At 36.0% G+C, this 17836-nt stretch overlaps 2 protein-coding genes across 5 annotated transcripts in view; both read left to right on the top strand.

Annotated features, from left to right (window-relative positions):
* The first annotated feature begins 862 nt into the window (after positions 1 to 862).
* LOC112052480 (general transcription factor 3C polypeptide 5) lies at positions 863 to 9723 on the top strand. Its single transcript, XM_052891238.1, has 8 exons — positions 863 to 1195; positions 1346 to 1553; positions 2166 to 2280; positions 2815 to 3109; positions 3648 to 3858; positions 7538 to 7716; positions 8858 to 9040; positions 9621 to 9723. Exons 1-8 carry the CDS (start codon positions 1082 to 1084, stop codon positions 9714 to 9716), a joined length of 1401 nt encoding a protein of 466 aa, XP_052747198.1. The 5' UTR covers positions 863 to 1081; the 3' UTR covers positions 9717 to 9723.
* Positions 9724 to 12182: 2459 nt separating this feature from the next.
* The window catches only part of LOC112052478 (clavesin-1), a 28712-nt gene continuing 23058 nt past the window's right edge, over positions 12183 to 17836 (top strand). The window contains exons 1-3 of one of the 4 annotated variants that reach the window (XM_024091576.2): positions 12248 to 12341; positions 12696 to 12722; positions 15516 to 15758. In XM_024091576.2, coding sequence (XP_023947344.1) covers positions 15531 to 15758 — 228 coding nt within the window. In that variant the 5' untranslated portion in view covers positions 12248 to 12341; positions 12696 to 12722; positions 15516 to 15530. Of the gene's footprint in view, positions 12342 to 12465; positions 12484 to 12523; positions 12670 to 12695; positions 12723 to 15515; positions 15759 to 17836 lie in introns of those variants that run through there. The other 3 variants (XM_024091574.2, XM_052890752.1, XM_024091577.2) reach the window with 3 other exon arrangements.

Below are 17836 nucleotides of genomic sequence, written 5' to 3'. Positions count from 1 at the left end.
ACGGCGATAAAACATAGCCCAAGTTACTCCCTGACAAACCATAGACAAATGCAAACTTTATGACGTCTCGTCTCGGCTGCCTTGCCGTTAGCGCAAGTCATAGATAACGTCAGTGTAGCGACTGCGGGTGGGAGGGAGACGCGCGGGGTGACGCCCTGCCGCCGCGCCCTTTAGCGCTGATAGGGGGTAGGGGTAGTTGAAATTTTACATCGAATTTCACGCGGATGAAGTCGCGGGCGTCCGCTATTATAATAAAGAGAAGGTAATATTTTCAACATACTAGTAAAATAGGTACGTAAAGGTAAGTAATATTACAAAATAACAAGTATCAACGTTGTTGCGGTCACAGTATAGAGGGCAAACTTTGAATGACTTGTACTCTTAGACCGTTATTAATGGTCTAAGCTTGTACTACTATCTCAGACGAATTATATAGGGTCCTGTCTTCTGTCCAATTATGGTCAATTATCCTACGCGTTTATAAGTACTGTTCCTTAACTGTAGATTCGATGTTTCAATGTTGTATTTGTTTTCGTCGTAGAAAGAGGTCCCTAAAATTTCCGGTTTGTATTATTGAATGGCATAAAAAACGGTCAATAACTTCTAGTATATTAAAAGATCAAGTTACGTTTAATTTGTAAGCATTTCTAAGTTAATTATATCGTTATATTTTATCGATTACAAGATTTGCAAGTAAGTTTGGTGGATTAGTCTGAGAGAGGAACGGGAAAAACTGCAGCCGTGAGCGTGATCGTTTTGGTCGCTTAATGGAACAGGAGTATTAGTTATTCTGTGGCGTGCGACATGACATTGACAACAATTTTACTCTTTGCATTGACATATGACATTTGACAAGTAAATTATCGAGCTTTCAAGTCAAGTGCGAGTTTCCAAAATCCAATATCCAAACAAAGTTATATTACCAAAATAAAATAATATTAATTTATACGAAACTCAAAGTACACGTGAATTTGTAACTAGAGGAACATTTAGTATTATACATTGGGACTCAATAAATGATTTAACCTCATGTATGACTTCTCACTACAATTTTGAAAGAATTATTTAATAAATTGTTATTATGGAGGAGGTTAAAAATTTGCATCGTGATTTATATTGCGTGTTATTTCCCGGAATTGTTAAAAATGATGAGAAGGCGATTGAATGTATGGGAGGCTTGAAATCTATGTCACAAGTAAGTTCTAGTCATTTTATTATATTAAAAAGGCACTATTTATAGTAGACTAGGCATATAGTCATTTATAGACATAATAATGAAGCCAATATAACTATCTTAAATTAAATAAAAAGGCTCCCTTCCCATAGTTCATGTATTTTCTTTCAGTGCTATACTCAGTCCAATAAAAAACGGTTGGCAATGACTTATCAACCTGAAAATCCTTTTTTGAGGAAAATGTATGCAGATTCCAAACCAACTGCTGGTGTTCTCTTGAAGTTGAAGGTAAAGAAAACTAGAACTGGCAATGAAATTAAGAGAGAGGTCATTTCAACATCACTTGTGGGATCTGTGAATAAAATCAATAAATTTGAGTGTAAGTATCAGTACTAATCATTTATATTTACATAAAATAATAATAGCAGGAATCTGCTAGTTGCTGGTGACTCAAGACTTTAGTGTTTAGAAGACTTTGTAAAAGGCCTAGGTCTAGCTAGCAGTGGATGTTCATTGGCTCATCCTTAGACTATCCATCTACAGGGACATAAGAAAAAAACAAATCAAAACATTTTATTTACTACAAATATATTCTGAAAAAGCTATCTCAGTATGCTGCACGCACAGACGAGTTATTCCCAAAAAGTGGGACTGATTCTGTCACGCGCGTGACAAATAGTGTTGATTTAAAAATTGGGACATCCTGCTAAAATCAGGATGTCTAGCAATGCTGTTTGATAATGATGATGATGAATGATTATTTGGCTTAACTTAATTGATATAAGTTTATATTATGCAGAAATCTAGAAATGTAATAATATAGTATACACTTGTCAAGACACCAGTTTCACCTACATAGTTCCCATTTCTGTGATACAGAGATTACCCCCACATCCTCACAAATTCTCAAAAATACAAATTCACAAACTAGCTTTGTATAATATTAGTATACAGATCACAAATACATTAAATTGAATTACATGTGTTGCAGCTATGTGTGACTACCAATATTTGCCAGTGGCAACACCTTCTGCAAAGTCTGACAAACCACAATGTTTTTTAGAAAACTTATTACCAAGTGGAGTAGAGCAGTTGAATTTTATGGTGTAAGTAAACACTATACAAATTATTCCTTTGTAAGAGCTATGTGTGGAAATCATCATCATCATATCAACTGATGGGCATCCTCTGCAGGACATACAGGACAGGCCTTTTGTACGGATTTTCACGATACTGAGCCTCTGCATCCAGTCAATTCCTGCTGAACACATAGCTCTTTAAATAAAGTAACCTTATTCACATTTGTACTTTTTTACTATATTAGACTAGTAATGACTGAACTCATGCCTTACTGTAAGTGAAGATGCCTTCTGTGCATGCTGTTTGAATTCTCTGTTTACTCTTGATTTTAAATGCACATGTAGTTAGACATTAGGAAAAAGGTAAGCTTTCCATATCATCAAGGTGTAAATTAATATTCTTTGATTGAGTCCAACTTTGAGGAAATAGGAGAGCTTTGTGATTACTTTTCAGAATAAAGTGATTCTATGGAATAAGATATTTTAAAAAGGCCAATTTTTATTTAATATCTAACTTAAACATCCTTAACACCCTTTTAAGTATTGATTTTCATTGTTTAGTGAGCCATCACCAATGTACATCACTCCTCCAAACTTCACACGATCAGACAAACCAATTAGCTATTTCTATACAGAAAAGAGGTATTATGTAAAGGACTCAACAAATGATGATTCTATGAATGTAGATGATGAAGTACATAAATTCAGAAGTGAACGTGGTTTGCCTATTGCAAGATATACATTTAATTTGGCTGAAGATTTGCCTCAAGAGCCTAATGAATATTATCTGAAGAGAAAAGACGCGCGACTGGCAGTATATCCAGCATTGCAACAGGAATTGGAAGTTGTTAAAAAGGTACATATCATACACATACCCTCAGCTTCTTCAGTTGTTTTCCTAACACGTCATGACCACCTCATTCCTTAATTTTAGTTTTACTGTGTCAAACTATCTTGTCCTATCTTCGGCCACCTGGAGAGCATTGTACACTGGAGTCAAGTGTGGTCAGTGACATTAGTTTCTCAAAATTATCTCCTTCTTTCCTGACAATGTGTCCGAAGTACTCAACAAACTATAAACATTACCTAGATTACTTACTAGTAAACTATTTTTTTTCACCAGTTCCTTGAGAGATGTTTAACTTTTCGAAGCTTTTAAGGAATTTTGACAATGATTAATTGTCTACTAATTGGATAAAAAAAATTTTACATGTTGTACGGCTAAAAAACGTTGGTCCAAATTTCATGGATTTTACTCGTAATTAATAGTCACCTTCTTGACTATTAACCAACTGCAGAACTCCATTTGAGTTCTTAAAAAGTTTTTTTTAGATAATATAATTCAGGGATCTATTGAATTTATGGTAGTTTAAAAGTTATTTTATCATTTGCAGCTCTTTGATGTGAGACCAATTTGGTCTTTGAACCTTATAAAATACCACACAAAGGTAAAACTGATCTCGCTCAAAGTGATAGTGCCGTGTTTGGCGATTTACATGAAAGAAGGGCCGTGGCGAATGATGTGGGTGAAGTACGGGTACGATCCGCGAAAAGAGCCTGGAGCACGGATCTATCAGACCTTGGACTTCAGGATGAGACATGCTGGTAAATTGTAACATGGAATAGTTTTAATCTATGGAGGGTAAAATGTAGAGAAAACTCAAAGTGTTGAGGAGTATCTTACTCCGCGACACTAAGTTCTCTGTATATACCTGCTAAAACCTGCTATATACCCGCATTCTTTTTTTTTTTAGCAATTATTTATTTTGATTTATTGTATGTAGGATTTCAGTCTAATTAGTATGTCTATGTACACACGTAAATAATTACCTTAGTGAGTTAATTGTATTTCTCATAAGCGAATTTTATGTAATTCTTTTGAGAAAATAAAGATCTTAAACCATAAAACAATAAGCGACTAATAGGTCAAAGGTTAAACAATTCATGGTTAAACAAGTCAAAGGTTAAACAAAAAAAAAATCAATATTTGTTATCTATACTCTATACTAATATTATAAAGAGGTAAAGTTTGTAAGTTTGTAAGTTTGTCACATTTTTTAAATGGGGTAATCTTCGGAACTACTGGTCCGATTTCAAAAATTCTTTCACCAGTAGAATGCTACATTATCGGGGAGTGCTATAGGCTATATTTTATATTAGTATGATATAAATTAGCCGAGTTATCACAGTTTTTGTCATACAGGTCGGACCGAAAATCCTCCTAAGCAGACTTATTCGCATGCGCTGCCTTAACCATTGTGTAAAATTGAAATTAATGTATGGAGGCTTTATGTATCTTTAAAAGTTCTACAAAAAAGTCCGCGACACCATATATCTATCTTCTATATATTAGCAGATATAGTACCTTTTGTGTTTTAAAAATTATTAATTTTATATACTTAGGTTTACGTCATTATTTATACAACTAAACTTTAATCCTTATTAAAATAAATTATTTAATAATCACAAGGATATTATGGAGATAAGATTTGCCCTTTACAGTATGTTAATTACTTAAATAGTTTCGGAGATAATATGAAATTTCTAAAAGACGCAGAAATTCCGCTATATGACGCCCGGCGCTTTCATTTACGTAGTTCCCGTTCCCGTGTGAATATGGGGATCAAACATAGCCTATGACACTCGCAAATAACGTTGCTTTCTATTGGTAAAACAATTTTCCAAATCGGTCCAGTAGATCCAGAGATTACCTACTACAACCACACGAACTTTACTTCTTTATATTATTAGCATAGAAGTCTCTATTTCTCTTGGTCATACCACCACTCTCGAAGGACTGGACCGATTTTGCTAAGGGTAGGAGTAAGATAGAGAAGTTACAGGTTAGGGTAGGGTACAGGTAGGGAAGCGTAGGGGTAGTGTAGGGGTAGGGTAGGTTTAGGGCCGGGTTTAGGGTAGTGGTAGGGTAGGGGTAGAGGTAGGGTAGTGGTAGGGTAGAGGTACGGGTAGGATAGGGAAGTGGTAGGGTAGGGGTAGAATAGGCGTGAGATAGGGGTACGGGTGGGATAGGGGTAGGAAAAGGATAGTGTACGGGGAGGGTAGGGGTAGGATGGGGGTAGGGTGTAGGTAAGGTAGGGGTAGGGTAGGGGTAGGTTTGGTGTAGGGTAGGGGTAGAGTGGGGGTAAGGGTAGGGTAGGGTAGGGGTAGGGTAGATGTAGGGGTTGGGTAGGGTAGGGTTGGGGTAGTGGTAGGGTAGGGGTAGGGTAGGGTAGGGGTAGTAGTAAAGTTGACATCGAAATTTACGCGGACGAAGTCGCGGGCGTCCGCTAGTCATCTATATATCTTGTAGGTTTATTCTATCTTTACTGCACTACACAACAGTAGGTATTGTAATGTACTCGAAAATATTTAGTCACGCCATGTATCTGGAAACAATATCAGAGCACCCTCCCTGACCTCCTGTCATTTATTTTGTTATCGAATTCTGTATTGCTAAGAAAGCTTCTTTTGAGGCTATCACTTACAATTACAACATCAACTTATATGTTCATCGGTAAAATTGCCTCACGCAGTGACGTGCTTCATAGATGCAAAAAGCACTGCCTACCCTAAGGAATCAATACAAACATTTGGACTTTGGAAATTTCTACTTATAGTGCATATCCCAGTTAAAAATCTTATGCATGCCATTGGCCTCAAGTTCCCTGTTTTTCCTCCATCCCTTCCTTGGGAAATACATTCACACATCCCTCCCTAAGTGTCGCACAATAAAACCGCAGCACCTTCCGAAGGGTATGTGGGACCCGTTGGCCAGAAGACCCGGGGTACTCACTAAAGCCTTACGTATCCTGGCTCGCTTCGGAGCCGCAGAAGATTAAAGATAGATTTAAGAGTAGGTATAGAGTACCGTTGTTATCATTAACATCTTAATAGCGATTGGTGGGCAAAAGCTCTATACAGGGCTCCCATAAGAAGGGAAGCCCGGCACTGTAGCGGGCCTTTAAAATAGGCTGTTAATGAGATATCGTTCTGTTTGCTTTATTACAACTTCTTACTGTTCTAACATGCATAAATTCAAAGTAAAAAGTCCAAGTACAAAGCCTTCAAAATTATTTTCAAACAAAAGGCGCGTCGGGATTGTCATCTCCTTAGTCTAAGGATGACATCTTGAAATGAAAAGAAAAATTATGGCTAAGGGACTTTAATTTTTCTCCTCGTTTGAGATCCGAGGATGAATCATAAAATACCACCTATTATCATCTGTTTTGTCTACATTCTGCTTTAGCCAGCTTTGACTTTCTACTGAGATAGGGTAGGTACCTATTTTGATCTTTTATGTATGTTGACTATACTAATATTGAAAAACATTAGTCGGCAGTAATCATTTTTAATATACCTACCTAACTGTGCATAGGTATATATATATATTATCATAACACCTATCTATACTAATATAATAAAGCTGAAGAGTTTGTTTGGTTTAACGCGCTAATTTCAGGAACTACTGGCCCGATTTGAAAAATTCTTTCAGTGTTAGATAGCCCATTTATCGGGGAAGGCTACAGGCTATAATAAAATTACCACGCTAAGACAAATAGGAACGGGGCACCAATGAAGAATATTTCAAAGTCGGGGGATTTTTTCCTATTGAGAGCTTAAACGGTTAAAGTTTTGCAAAAATCATGTATGTCAGAATTGTTCCCCTTGAAAAGTTCTAAAAAGTCCGCGACAGTTCCAATGGGGTTTGTGAAAAACAGAAAACCACGCGGACGAAGTCGCGGGCGTCCGCTAGTAACTTATAATTACAAAGTTGTAAATTATAAATTGTAACATTTGTTGTAGGCTCTTGGCATAATTGGGATTCCATATTGCTGTTAGAGTCACTACCTACTTACTGACAAACTTGACTTACTTGTATTGATGTAAGCTTACTTGATATAAATGAAATTCATTAAATTGCTTTTAACCGACTTAAAAAATAGGAGGAGGTTCTCAATTCAATGAGTACTTCATAACTTTGTCACTACTTAACCAATTTTGAAAATTCAGTAATTTCGTGTTTCTAATGAAAATGAAAATGCCCGTACTGTGGCGCTTTCGTTTACTATGCTAGGACACACTAAAAACAAAAAAATAAGTTCTTTTTAACAAAAAAATTCAACCGCAGTCAAAATCACAAAATAAACTAAAAGCGAAAAATAACATTGTATGTGCTTCTAATCACTTTGAAGGCGGTGCTAACACAGTGATGCATTGACTCAAGCCTTTTAAATCATAAAGTTTAGGATATTAATCATAATGAAAAGCTTTTTCTTGTTTTTAGCTGGCGTCCATGCAATGGTGATGACTCGTGATCAGATAGTTCACTGCAAAAAGACGGACAGCATTAAGAATTACAAAAAGTGTTCCTCCGAGCCGCTCTCGTCAGAGGACATCGTGTATGAAGGAGCGGTATACTTCCGCCCGGGAATGGTGCCTTCTCAACGGCAGGTCTATTATCAGGTCAGTAATTAATGTTTATAAAGGATTGAAATTAATGTTTTTGCGCGGTGGATTTACAAGACTGAGGTCCTGGGTTCGATCCTAGGTTTTCTTAATTGGTCTTAATTGTTGATTTGTTGTTTGCAGTACTGCAGCGTAATGGGGATGATGACTATGTTTGAATATATTGATTTTAATGATACATTCGGGTAAATAAAGTCAATGTTAACTAATTTATACATAAAAAGCAAAGATTGACTGGATATTTGCAAAATAAATAAGATTATAAAATTTCAAAATCTATTAAAAATATTTTATCGTAATTAGATGAAAATTCATACATTTTTAGCTTCCTTACATTAAATGTGACATTTTTTAATATATGAACTATAAACATAAACGCAGAAATAACAAAGATATTAGTAATTTTGTTTAAACGCCCATATAAATCTAACGATCATTAATTGCCTACGACGTCATAAGATCGTACCATTTTGTATGGGGCGTTTTTCAGGGATCCGCGGCAGCGCTGCAAATCTGACCCTTTAAATCCCTGTAGCTCCGAAAGTAATGATCGCAGATACCCTGTTACTTTTACAAAATTGCTTTACTATTAGCATTCTCTTAATTTATATACAATTTAAAAAACTGTCATCATCCCTAATATGTAGGTGTGAAATGACTAGCGATTTGTACCTCCATTTTTTTTTCTAATTTGTTTGTTAGAGAACAGTGCAACACAGTATGGCTCGAGTATAGTTGTTATAGTAATTTGAGGCCCTCGAAGCCGAGGTCCGAGTCTCATAGGAGCCTTTAGAGCCGTTCCGTCCTCTATCTTTATTTCAGCCTTCTGGTCTCATCAGATGCTTCTGCGCTCGCCCAAACCCCCCCGGTGACGCCGTAGTGGTCCCACATGGAGCCATCGGCACTTATTCAACACGAAAAAAAAATATTGAAGAGGATTAAACTCCAGGTTTCATTTGCAGTACTGCAACATAATTATTATTATTAGTAGGTGTGAAATGATTAGCGATTTGTACCTTCATTTTTTTTTATTTGTTTGTTAGTGAACAGTGCACACACAGTATGGCTGGAATATAGTTGTTGTACTTAGGCGCCCGTTGACCTTTGATGAGGATTACACTCCAGGTGTTGTTGGCAGTACTGCGACGTGGAGCTGCCGGAGGTGCAGCAGCTGCTGGCGCTGGAGCCGCCGGCGGGCTACCTGTGCCACGCGCGGCGCGGCTGGCTGCCGCCCGACACCGACCAGCTGTGCCGCGACCACATCTTCCGCAGCGCCAAGCGGACGCTGCTCGACACGCACAAGGCGGACCTGAAGTTCGAGGTGATATGTCGCGTGTAACTCCGCACGACTTGTTGACCTCACCACTTGGCAAGTTCTTTGATGACACTCCCATGATATGCGGGCGACGGGGGAAAAGGACTGCGGGAAAAATCACAGTCAAGGGTTGACTTGTCACTAAATAAAAAAAAACCACTTACTTAAGGCGCCCCTAATCAGTTGCTCAAAGACCAATGAGAATCTTATTAATCTCGCGAACAAAAATGGACAAATGGCGGTGCAACGAGAAATACCGTTAATCTTTCATTTCGCAGGGACGAAAGAGGACTAAAATAGGACTGGGACAACTGGACGATATTTGTTTATTTCTCTTCACTAGGCCGCATGTTAGCGCCATAGATGTTATTAGTAATGACCGTGGTAACCGACGAACTAACGTGCTCGTGCTAAGGGGTAAATGCCACCAACTCCTTTGTGAAAATTTCTTAGAAGAAAAAAACTCAGTATTTCCCGACCCTAGAATCGAACTCTGGACCGCTTGATACGAAGTCTTACGGGCTAACCACGGACCACCGTAGTCAAGCTATGATTTTTTATAATTAAAAACATATTATGTTCGCAGGACTATAGCTCCGTGGGATCTGAATCTGACGAAGAGGAAGCTACCACAAGCACGTCTGTGAACGAAGCGGACGAATCTCTTAATATATTACAATGAGTTATCACTTTATTTGTTTTATTTATTTTACTATTTTGATTACTGACTTAGCTCGCTAGACATTACCCCTTTGGCAAAGATCAGGAATCAATGATCTAAAGCGTTTATAAAAACTGTTGCTTTAGAATCGATGTTTCATTGTTGTAAACACGCTTTCGTCGTGTAAAGAGCTCCCTATAAATGCCGGTTTGTGTAGTTGAATGGATAAAAACATGGAATTCAGTTTTTCACAAATCACGCAGGGACCATGGATTTTTCCGAGATGAAAAGTAGCCTAAGTAAAATATATTCCATCAGTGCTTAGTTACCACCCTACCCAAGTTAGCCCTCTTCGATCTTAATTGCATCATCACTTACCATCAAGTGAGATTGTAGTGAAGGGCTATCTAAATAAGTTTAAATAAGGCAGAGTGCGTGTCGGGCTACGCGCAGTATAGAGTTTTGTAGATTATGTTAGCACTAATCCCTTATGTAATGCACAAAAATACCGATAACGATACCCCACGCTATAGGATAGACGATAAAACATTCATCCACACTTTGTATGTAGGGAAGGAACCCCAAATTTTTTTTTTTAATTTTCTTTTTACCACTTTAAAAGACGTAATTAATATACACACCCTTACCAAATCTCATCTTTCTAGTTTTAACAGACTCTGAGTTATCGTACTGACAACTTTACCTTTTTAATTAACAACGGAATTAGTATGCAATTTTCGATTTCCAATTACGCTTTTTAAGTTGGTCGACTATTACTCTATACATAGCTTCAAAATTTATACTCCACAACTCCTGTGAAGTATAAATTTTGAAGAAGGGTAAATGAGTTTAATGAGCAAAAACGAGTCGCAGGGATTCGCTGGATGCAGGTGGCATATCATATCATGATGTTAGGAAGTCCATACAAAAGGCCTATGTCCAGCAGTGGACGTCCATCGGCTGATATGATGATGATGTTGATAAAATGAGTTTATTTTTAGACTGCATCATCACTTACCATCAGGAGAGATTGTAGTCAAAGGCTAAGTTGTAAATAATAAAATAAGTCATAAATATAATATATAATATACGCTAAAGGAGGCGAAAGACAAAAAATATTCATTAGGTACTTTTGTACTGGTGACAATTCGGACTTTGTAGTTGGACTATGAGCTAGATTAGATTTATAATGATACACATAATTTACTCACGTCGAGGGGCACTGATATACCTACTTATTATCCTATGTGTTAATTATATTACTAATACCTATTAATAATAATCTATATCTATTACAATTGAGTCATACTTAATTATTACAGTATTGTTTATTGATTACCAGATGCAACGGACATCCGGTATCCATCCTGATAACCACATACTTACTATTGCATTTATACATATTTACGGATTTTGCTCAAAAACTTCCTCTATCCTCCAGTTAAAGTTCTATTCAAATCGGTTTAACCGTTCCAAAGATTAGCCCGGACATACAGACATTTATAATAGCTTGCTTGTGTTTTGGTATCGTGTAATACAGACAGACACTTACAATTAATTTATATCATATGTATCGACTAGCGGACGCCCGCGACTTCGTCCGCGTGGAATTTAGTTTTTCACAAAACCCTCAGGAACCATGCATTTTTTCGGGATAAAAAGTAGCCTATGTGGTAACCTAGGCTATAATATATCTTAATACCAAAATTCAGCTAATTCGGTTCAGTAGTCCAGGTGTGAAAGAGTAACAAACAATCATATCATCAAAATCATCAGTGTTAACGAAAATCACAATGTCAAACACACTGGTTAGTAGGTACCTAATTTTGATCAAGTTAGCAATAAACTACCTAATAGTGAATTTGAAATCACGTGACAAGAATCGCTAACAATACGAGTAGCTAGATGGTAAATTTCGTGTATATTTACTAGAGTTACCTACTTAAAGTTACTCGTAGTGATTATGCTAATTAAAGCAATTTATATTTAACTTAAGTCACAAAAAATTCTCTTAAGTTAAGTGTCTAAGTATCCCTAAATTTTAAGATAAAAATTCTTGGGACAATTTTTTTTGTGTTTGTTTAATTCTTGTGTTTATTTATTATTAGGTCGGAAGCTTTTTAGACACCGATGTATGTCTACCGATTCTGATCATATTATATTTAGGAGTGAAAATATTGGCTAATGTTTAATTTCATTTGGATTAAAAAGAAAAGAAGGATTAAGAAGAAAAAAAGGATTAAGAAGAAGAAAGGATTAAGAAGAAGAAAGAAAGAAAAAGGATTTGGATTAATTTGAATTAAAAAGAAGAATTTTCACCTCAATTTTCGCCCCTTGTACTGTACGAACTCTAAATACACAAACATTCACTTAATTTTTTTTACTATAGTTTAAAATATTGGCTAACGTTTAATTCTATTTAGAATAATAATAAAGATGTTCTTATCTCAATTTCCGCCCCTTGCACGACCTCTTAATACAAAGAGGCGCGTTCGGCTCGAGGGCACAAAGAGCCTGCGTTATCACCAGTGTATATAACCGGCGGGCGCTGCGCGCGCGCACATTCGCCCCTCTATTTCTCACGCCGCACGAACGTTTCCCCTTTGTCATTTCCACCGGCGCGCGAGTTTCCACCGCGCGAGTGAGGTTAGTTTTCATAATATTCAGACAATTATTTATTTTGTGAACAAACTGGAGCGTATCTGTACGGGTTTATATTGTGTTGTGTTTACACCGTTTGTGTGCGTTTAAATATTTTGCAAGTCAATTATTGTGAATACGCTCGCATGTGTGTACCTATTTATAATTATTAATAAGTCTTTTGTTATTACATTGTTTCTTTATTGGACTCGTAAATTACATTTGGCATTACAGTTTTTATTTGTTAATTTTTATTGGAATTGTATTGGTAATAATTTTAAAATTTAAATTAATTCTGAAGTGAAACAGCTTGGCTTGAAAAATATTTGTACAGGTATTTATATATTTTTCTATTCCTAGGGTGGTTCCATGGTGGTTAGACAAAAGGTAGGTTAATACTATATGCTTAAATAAAACCACACATTTGGTTATTTGTTTTACATTTTTTAAAATACATATTTTGAAACATATTTTTAAAATCATTAAATATCAGAACACATTAGAAATAAATAATTATAAGTATTAACTAATCACTTGCGTAAAAACACAACACACAAAGATTTATTAGGCTTTCCAATACATGACCGTATTACCTATTTATTAAATTAAGTCCATTGAAACAATTAAAAAATATATGATGTATTTTTGTTTTATCTGCATTAATTAAGTAGGTATTTAGTCCACCTAGAGGTGGACTACTGCACAAATTGAAAAAAGCAATAATATTCGGTTGCTACGTGAAGTTATAAATTAAGATTGGTACGCGAACTTTCAGGGGTTATCTATAATTACTCGAATTACAAAACAAATTCTGTATGTTTCCATTTTATCGTCGGCTATGACTTTTACTTTTGCTTGTTCTATGTGTGTCAAAATAACACATTGTTGATCCGTTGGTTAGCTTGTGTGGCTTTGGATCACGAAGTCTTGGGTTCGAGGCCTGATTCGAACTATGAAATAATGAGCTTTTTCATCATAAGAAATTTTCAGTAATAATTCTCAGTCCAGGCGGTGGGTGGTCCTAACCTCTGTATTTCGGACAGCATATACATATCCCCTCTCCTACGAGTATAAGAACAGAGCCTCGCCATATAGTGGATCTTTACCATAGATTAAAAATGGTGACTGCCAAATACAAGAATTTATTTCCACAGTATAATAAAGCCTTTCTTCTTTAGTCCTATAAGTTCGTTAAGAGCTTTTCACAGATATAGTCCTTCGTTCTTTAAAAGTAAAGAGATTTTATGAAACAATAAATAGGTACTTTATTTATACGCTAGATTAATATTTTACTCTTAGAATTCCCACTTTTAATACTAAGTACTTGTAAGTACGTAATTGTCTAGGTTTTTCACATTAAAGGACTTTCTTTTTCTCATTATGTGTGTGCCTACAAATACCTACCTCAAATAATATCATAAAGTATAAGATTAATCGAAAAGACTAAATTAAAATATTATCAGGTAAATTATTAATAATGATTGATAACTTGCTGATAAACAGAAATGTTTTGCAATTGGATTTTATAATTACTCGTATCCACCTAAGTAGGTATCTACTTACCAAGTACCTAACGAAATTCATTTACTTGTTTTTTTTTATTAAAATTATTAATATCGTCATGTATAAATTTAAATTTTATTGACAGTTATTCTCAACGTACCTTTACCTAACTCTGAATTGGGGGTAGGTATTAAAATTTTACTTGACAGCCACAATAAAAATTGTAAATTAGAAATTTTGTATCCAGAGTGTACATATTTTGTTTTCTGTGCCATGAGTACCTATCCATCGGTAGATCATGCTGTTTTTCAATTAAGTTGTTATTTATTAGTTTCTTAACAGCGATTTTGTAAGTTTTCCATGTGTAGCTGCTTATCTTCGTGTTTTTATCCGACTTCAAAAAAGGAGGAGGTTCTATGTTTTTTTTAAATGTTTGTTATCTCATAACTCATTTATTAAACAATTATTTAAATTATTTATTTATTAAAGAAAGAGTCAAGTCTATAAGACTGGTCCCATTTAATTTTTACGAATATCGGTTCAGTAATTTAGTGTAAAAATCAAAATAATGAAAATAAGTGAACGAAAAAATGTGTCAAGTTACGAATAAAGGTCAATCAATATATTGTTTTAGTTGTGACCACCACCTTGTACATAGGTACTCGTTTTATGTATTATGTGCCACCACTAAGACTAAGTACTACCAATTAGCTAATTATTATTATTCTATTGATCGGATTGATAATGGGTTTGCTTGATAATTAACTAAGTGTAGTCTTAGCTTAAGAAGGTACGTATTCCTATCAAAATCGCATAATTAGTTATGTTTGTTTCTGGACTTGGACTTAAATCAAAATAAACATAATTTAAACCTGCGATTACGACTTTTTCTATCTTGAGATCTTTCGTCATAATGAATAAATGCCGATGGGTTGGCTAATCACAATTTTATATTAAACAAAACTGAATCCAAGCCTAGGGAACTTGGTCTAGTTCGCCACAGGCAAACACACAAACACATTTATTTACCTACACAGGAAACTTACCTTTACATCCAGGGCCAATAATATTAGATAAAAGACTAGCCGATGCCCCTCGGTTTTACCCGCGTAGTTCCCGTTCCCATTAGAATACCGGGATAAAATATAGCTTTTGACAGTCACAAATAACGTAGCTTTCCAGTGGTAAAAGAATTTTCAAAATTGGTTCAGTGTTTCCAGAGTTTACCCCTTATAATACCACACACTTTACATCTGTATAATATTAGTATAGATTAGAGGGAGAAATGGAACGAGCTATGTTTGGAGTTTCTCAGCGTGATCGAATCAGGAATGAGGAGATCTGCAGACGAACCAAAGTCACTAACATAGCTCAGCGAGTCGCGAAGCTGAAGTGGCAATGGGCAGGCCACATGGTTCGAAGAGCCGCTGGACATTGCGGTCCCAAGGTCCCGCAACGGAAAGTGCAGTGTTGGTCGACCCCCCACTAGGTGGACCGAGGACATCAACAGGTTGCAGGGAGCCTGCAGGGAGAGAGTTGCGGCTCGAGACCGTTTTGTTTGGAAGTCCATGCAAGTTGCCTATGTCCAGCAGTGGACGTCCATCGGCTGATAATGATGATGATGATGATAGGGAGAAATAATAAATATTAATAATTATGTATCTCACATTGTTTCAGACTCAGTGATTCAAGATGACTTCCAGTGACTTTAGAATTGAAAGAAATGTGGAGTTGTCAGACGAGACGAAGGCAATAGCTGAGCAGGAGCTGCGTGAAACACCAGAAAGAGTTCGAGAAGCATTGGAAAGGCTCAAAGAGCTTATGAAGGAAAACAAAGATTTATATTTTGGTGATGACGATGAATTACTTACGATATTTTTACGTCCATGCAAGTGGTATCCAGAGAGTGCTATAGCGTTGGTAAGTAAATTTGGTTTCTTGCATATTTTCTTTTTCGAGCGAAGTGTGGGGCGCCTCCCCACTAGGTACAGCGGACTCAGACCAATTATTGTATAGGACCTGCCTCGCTAGACGTTATTTTTCTGTCAAAGTATATGATCAACGATCTAATGCGATTATAAAAACTGTCTCGTTAAACTGTGTCGTGTGATGTTAAATAGTTGTAATCGTGTTCGTCAGTTAAAGAGCTCCGTAAAAATACCTTTTTGTGTAACTGAATGGTGTAAAAAACGGGCACAAACTTCTAGTTTAGTATAATCTTATACTAAACTAGAAGTTTGTGCCCGTTTTTTACACCATTACGATTACAACTGTATACCAAATCTAAGCTCGTTTTCTTCAGAAAATGACTGAAAATTTTGTTTGTGACTTTGAGTGCGATACAGGTCCTTCTATAATTGGTCTGAGACAGCGGACTACCTCCGGAAGGTGGCTGGCATCGATTGGATGCAAAAAGCCAAAGATAGAGTGGACTAGCACTACATAAAAGAGGTCTATGACCAGCAGTGGATGCACGATGGCTGATGATGATGATGATGATTTTCTTTTTAGACATATTTTGAAACTTTACCTATTTTAATTTTTATGAATGAAGTTAAGAGTAGGTAGGTAATTATAATTGACTTTTGGATGCGTCTTCCATTGTGTGGAACTATGTGTGTGGATAACTTTACGTCCTATAAGGAAGAAACAAATCCTGAAGCAAAGTTTAGCTTATTTATTTATTTATTATTCTACAAAAACACATTTCAATTAAGCCTAACCATAGTACAACACAAACCACAGTTGGTTTTACTGTGCACTGGTTATTATTACATAATACAATATGTAAGAAAAAAATAATTAACAAACAAAAAGAGAAGCCATGCTAAATATAACCGCAAAATTAGTTTTAGCGGCGATTTAACAACAAACTGACAAGGCAGCAGCAAGAAAAATCAGTTTTGAGTCTTTTTTACTGTCTTTTAAATATTTTGGCTTATTTTTTACTTTACTAAATGACGTACTTATTAATTAAAATCATCCAATAGAAATCCACAGCCTAATTAATTAATTAATTAACTATTTATTAAAATTAGTCTTAAAACAGCAAACACACACATAAAACTAATTAAAAACTCTAGAAACATTACGAGTTCAAAAGTGCGTTTGAAATTAAGGCAGTGTTTTGCAAGTGACTACCCAATGTTGTTTTGCGTAACTCACAAAGAATAATGATGGTACAGTTTGAGCAATGGCTTTAAGTATTACGAGCGGCTAACGACTCGCTGGGTGCGTTCTGCCTTCATTTTTATCTTTTTTATGTTTGTTGTATGACATAACAGTTAACTTTTGACTTTTAACCTACTCGGTACTTATAATGTCATTTTGAGATGTTAAGTAATGTGCATCTTTATCGTTAATGAATTCAAACGGAAAATAAAAGATAGAATTATTCCCCAATCACATGGTAATTTTTCTCTTGAACAAACCTGACGGCCTGACGGCCTTCGTGGCGCAGTGGTATGCGTGGTGGATTTACAAGACGGAGGTCCTGGGTTCGATTCTGGGCTGATTGAGATTTTCTTAATTGGTCCAGGTCTGGCTGGTGGGAGGAGGAAAAAACCTTCAATTTGTACCACTTTATACAAATATTTGACAATATTTCATTTGAGTCAAACGGTAAATTCTAATTTAGCTTCCAAGATAAACTCACACTCCACTTCGTGACGTTTCTTTGGACTTAGAATATTTGTGTTTAATAGTTTGCATTATGTGATATGGTACCATGGAGCTGGTTTCACATTGCAGATTACGGAAAGTCGCCATAGGAACTCCTAAAATACACAAGATAAACTTATCGAGTTTAGAGTCATTTGTCTTGGCATACTCTTTGGTGTATAATGTATTTTTTATATCTTGAATAGGCTTGCGCTTATTTAAGAGCCGTGATAGCCCAGTGGATATGACCTCTGCCCCCGATTCCGGAGGGATTCCGGAGGTAATTTCTTAAAATGCACACAACTTTTCAGTTGAACAAACGGTGAACAAACGGTGAA

The sequence above is a fragment of the Bicyclus anynana genome, chromosome 3 (genome assembly GCF_947172395.1).
Source record: "Bicyclus anynana chromosome 3, ilBicAnyn1.1, whole genome shotgun sequence".
Classification (NCBI taxonomy): Eukaryota; Metazoa; Arthropoda; class Insecta; order Lepidoptera; family Nymphalidae; genus Bicyclus; species Bicyclus anynana.
This window is presented reverse-complemented; position numbering and strand designations above follow the sequence as displayed.

Excerpts from the sequence above, each read along its gene's own strand:
- LOC112052480 (XM_052891238.1), top strand. The coding sequence starts at position 1,082 with ATGGAGGAGGTTAAAAATTTGCATCGTGATTTATATTGCGTGTTATTT. Across the intron at positions 7,717-8,857 it reads AACGGCAGGTCTATTATCAG|TACTGCGACGTGGAGCTGCC; the intron begins GTCAGTAATTAA and ends TGTTGTTGGCAG. Across the intron at positions 9,041-9,620 it reads AGGCGGACCTGAAGTTCGAG|GACTATAGCTCCGTGGGATC; the intron begins GTGATATGTCGC and ends TTATGTTCGCAG.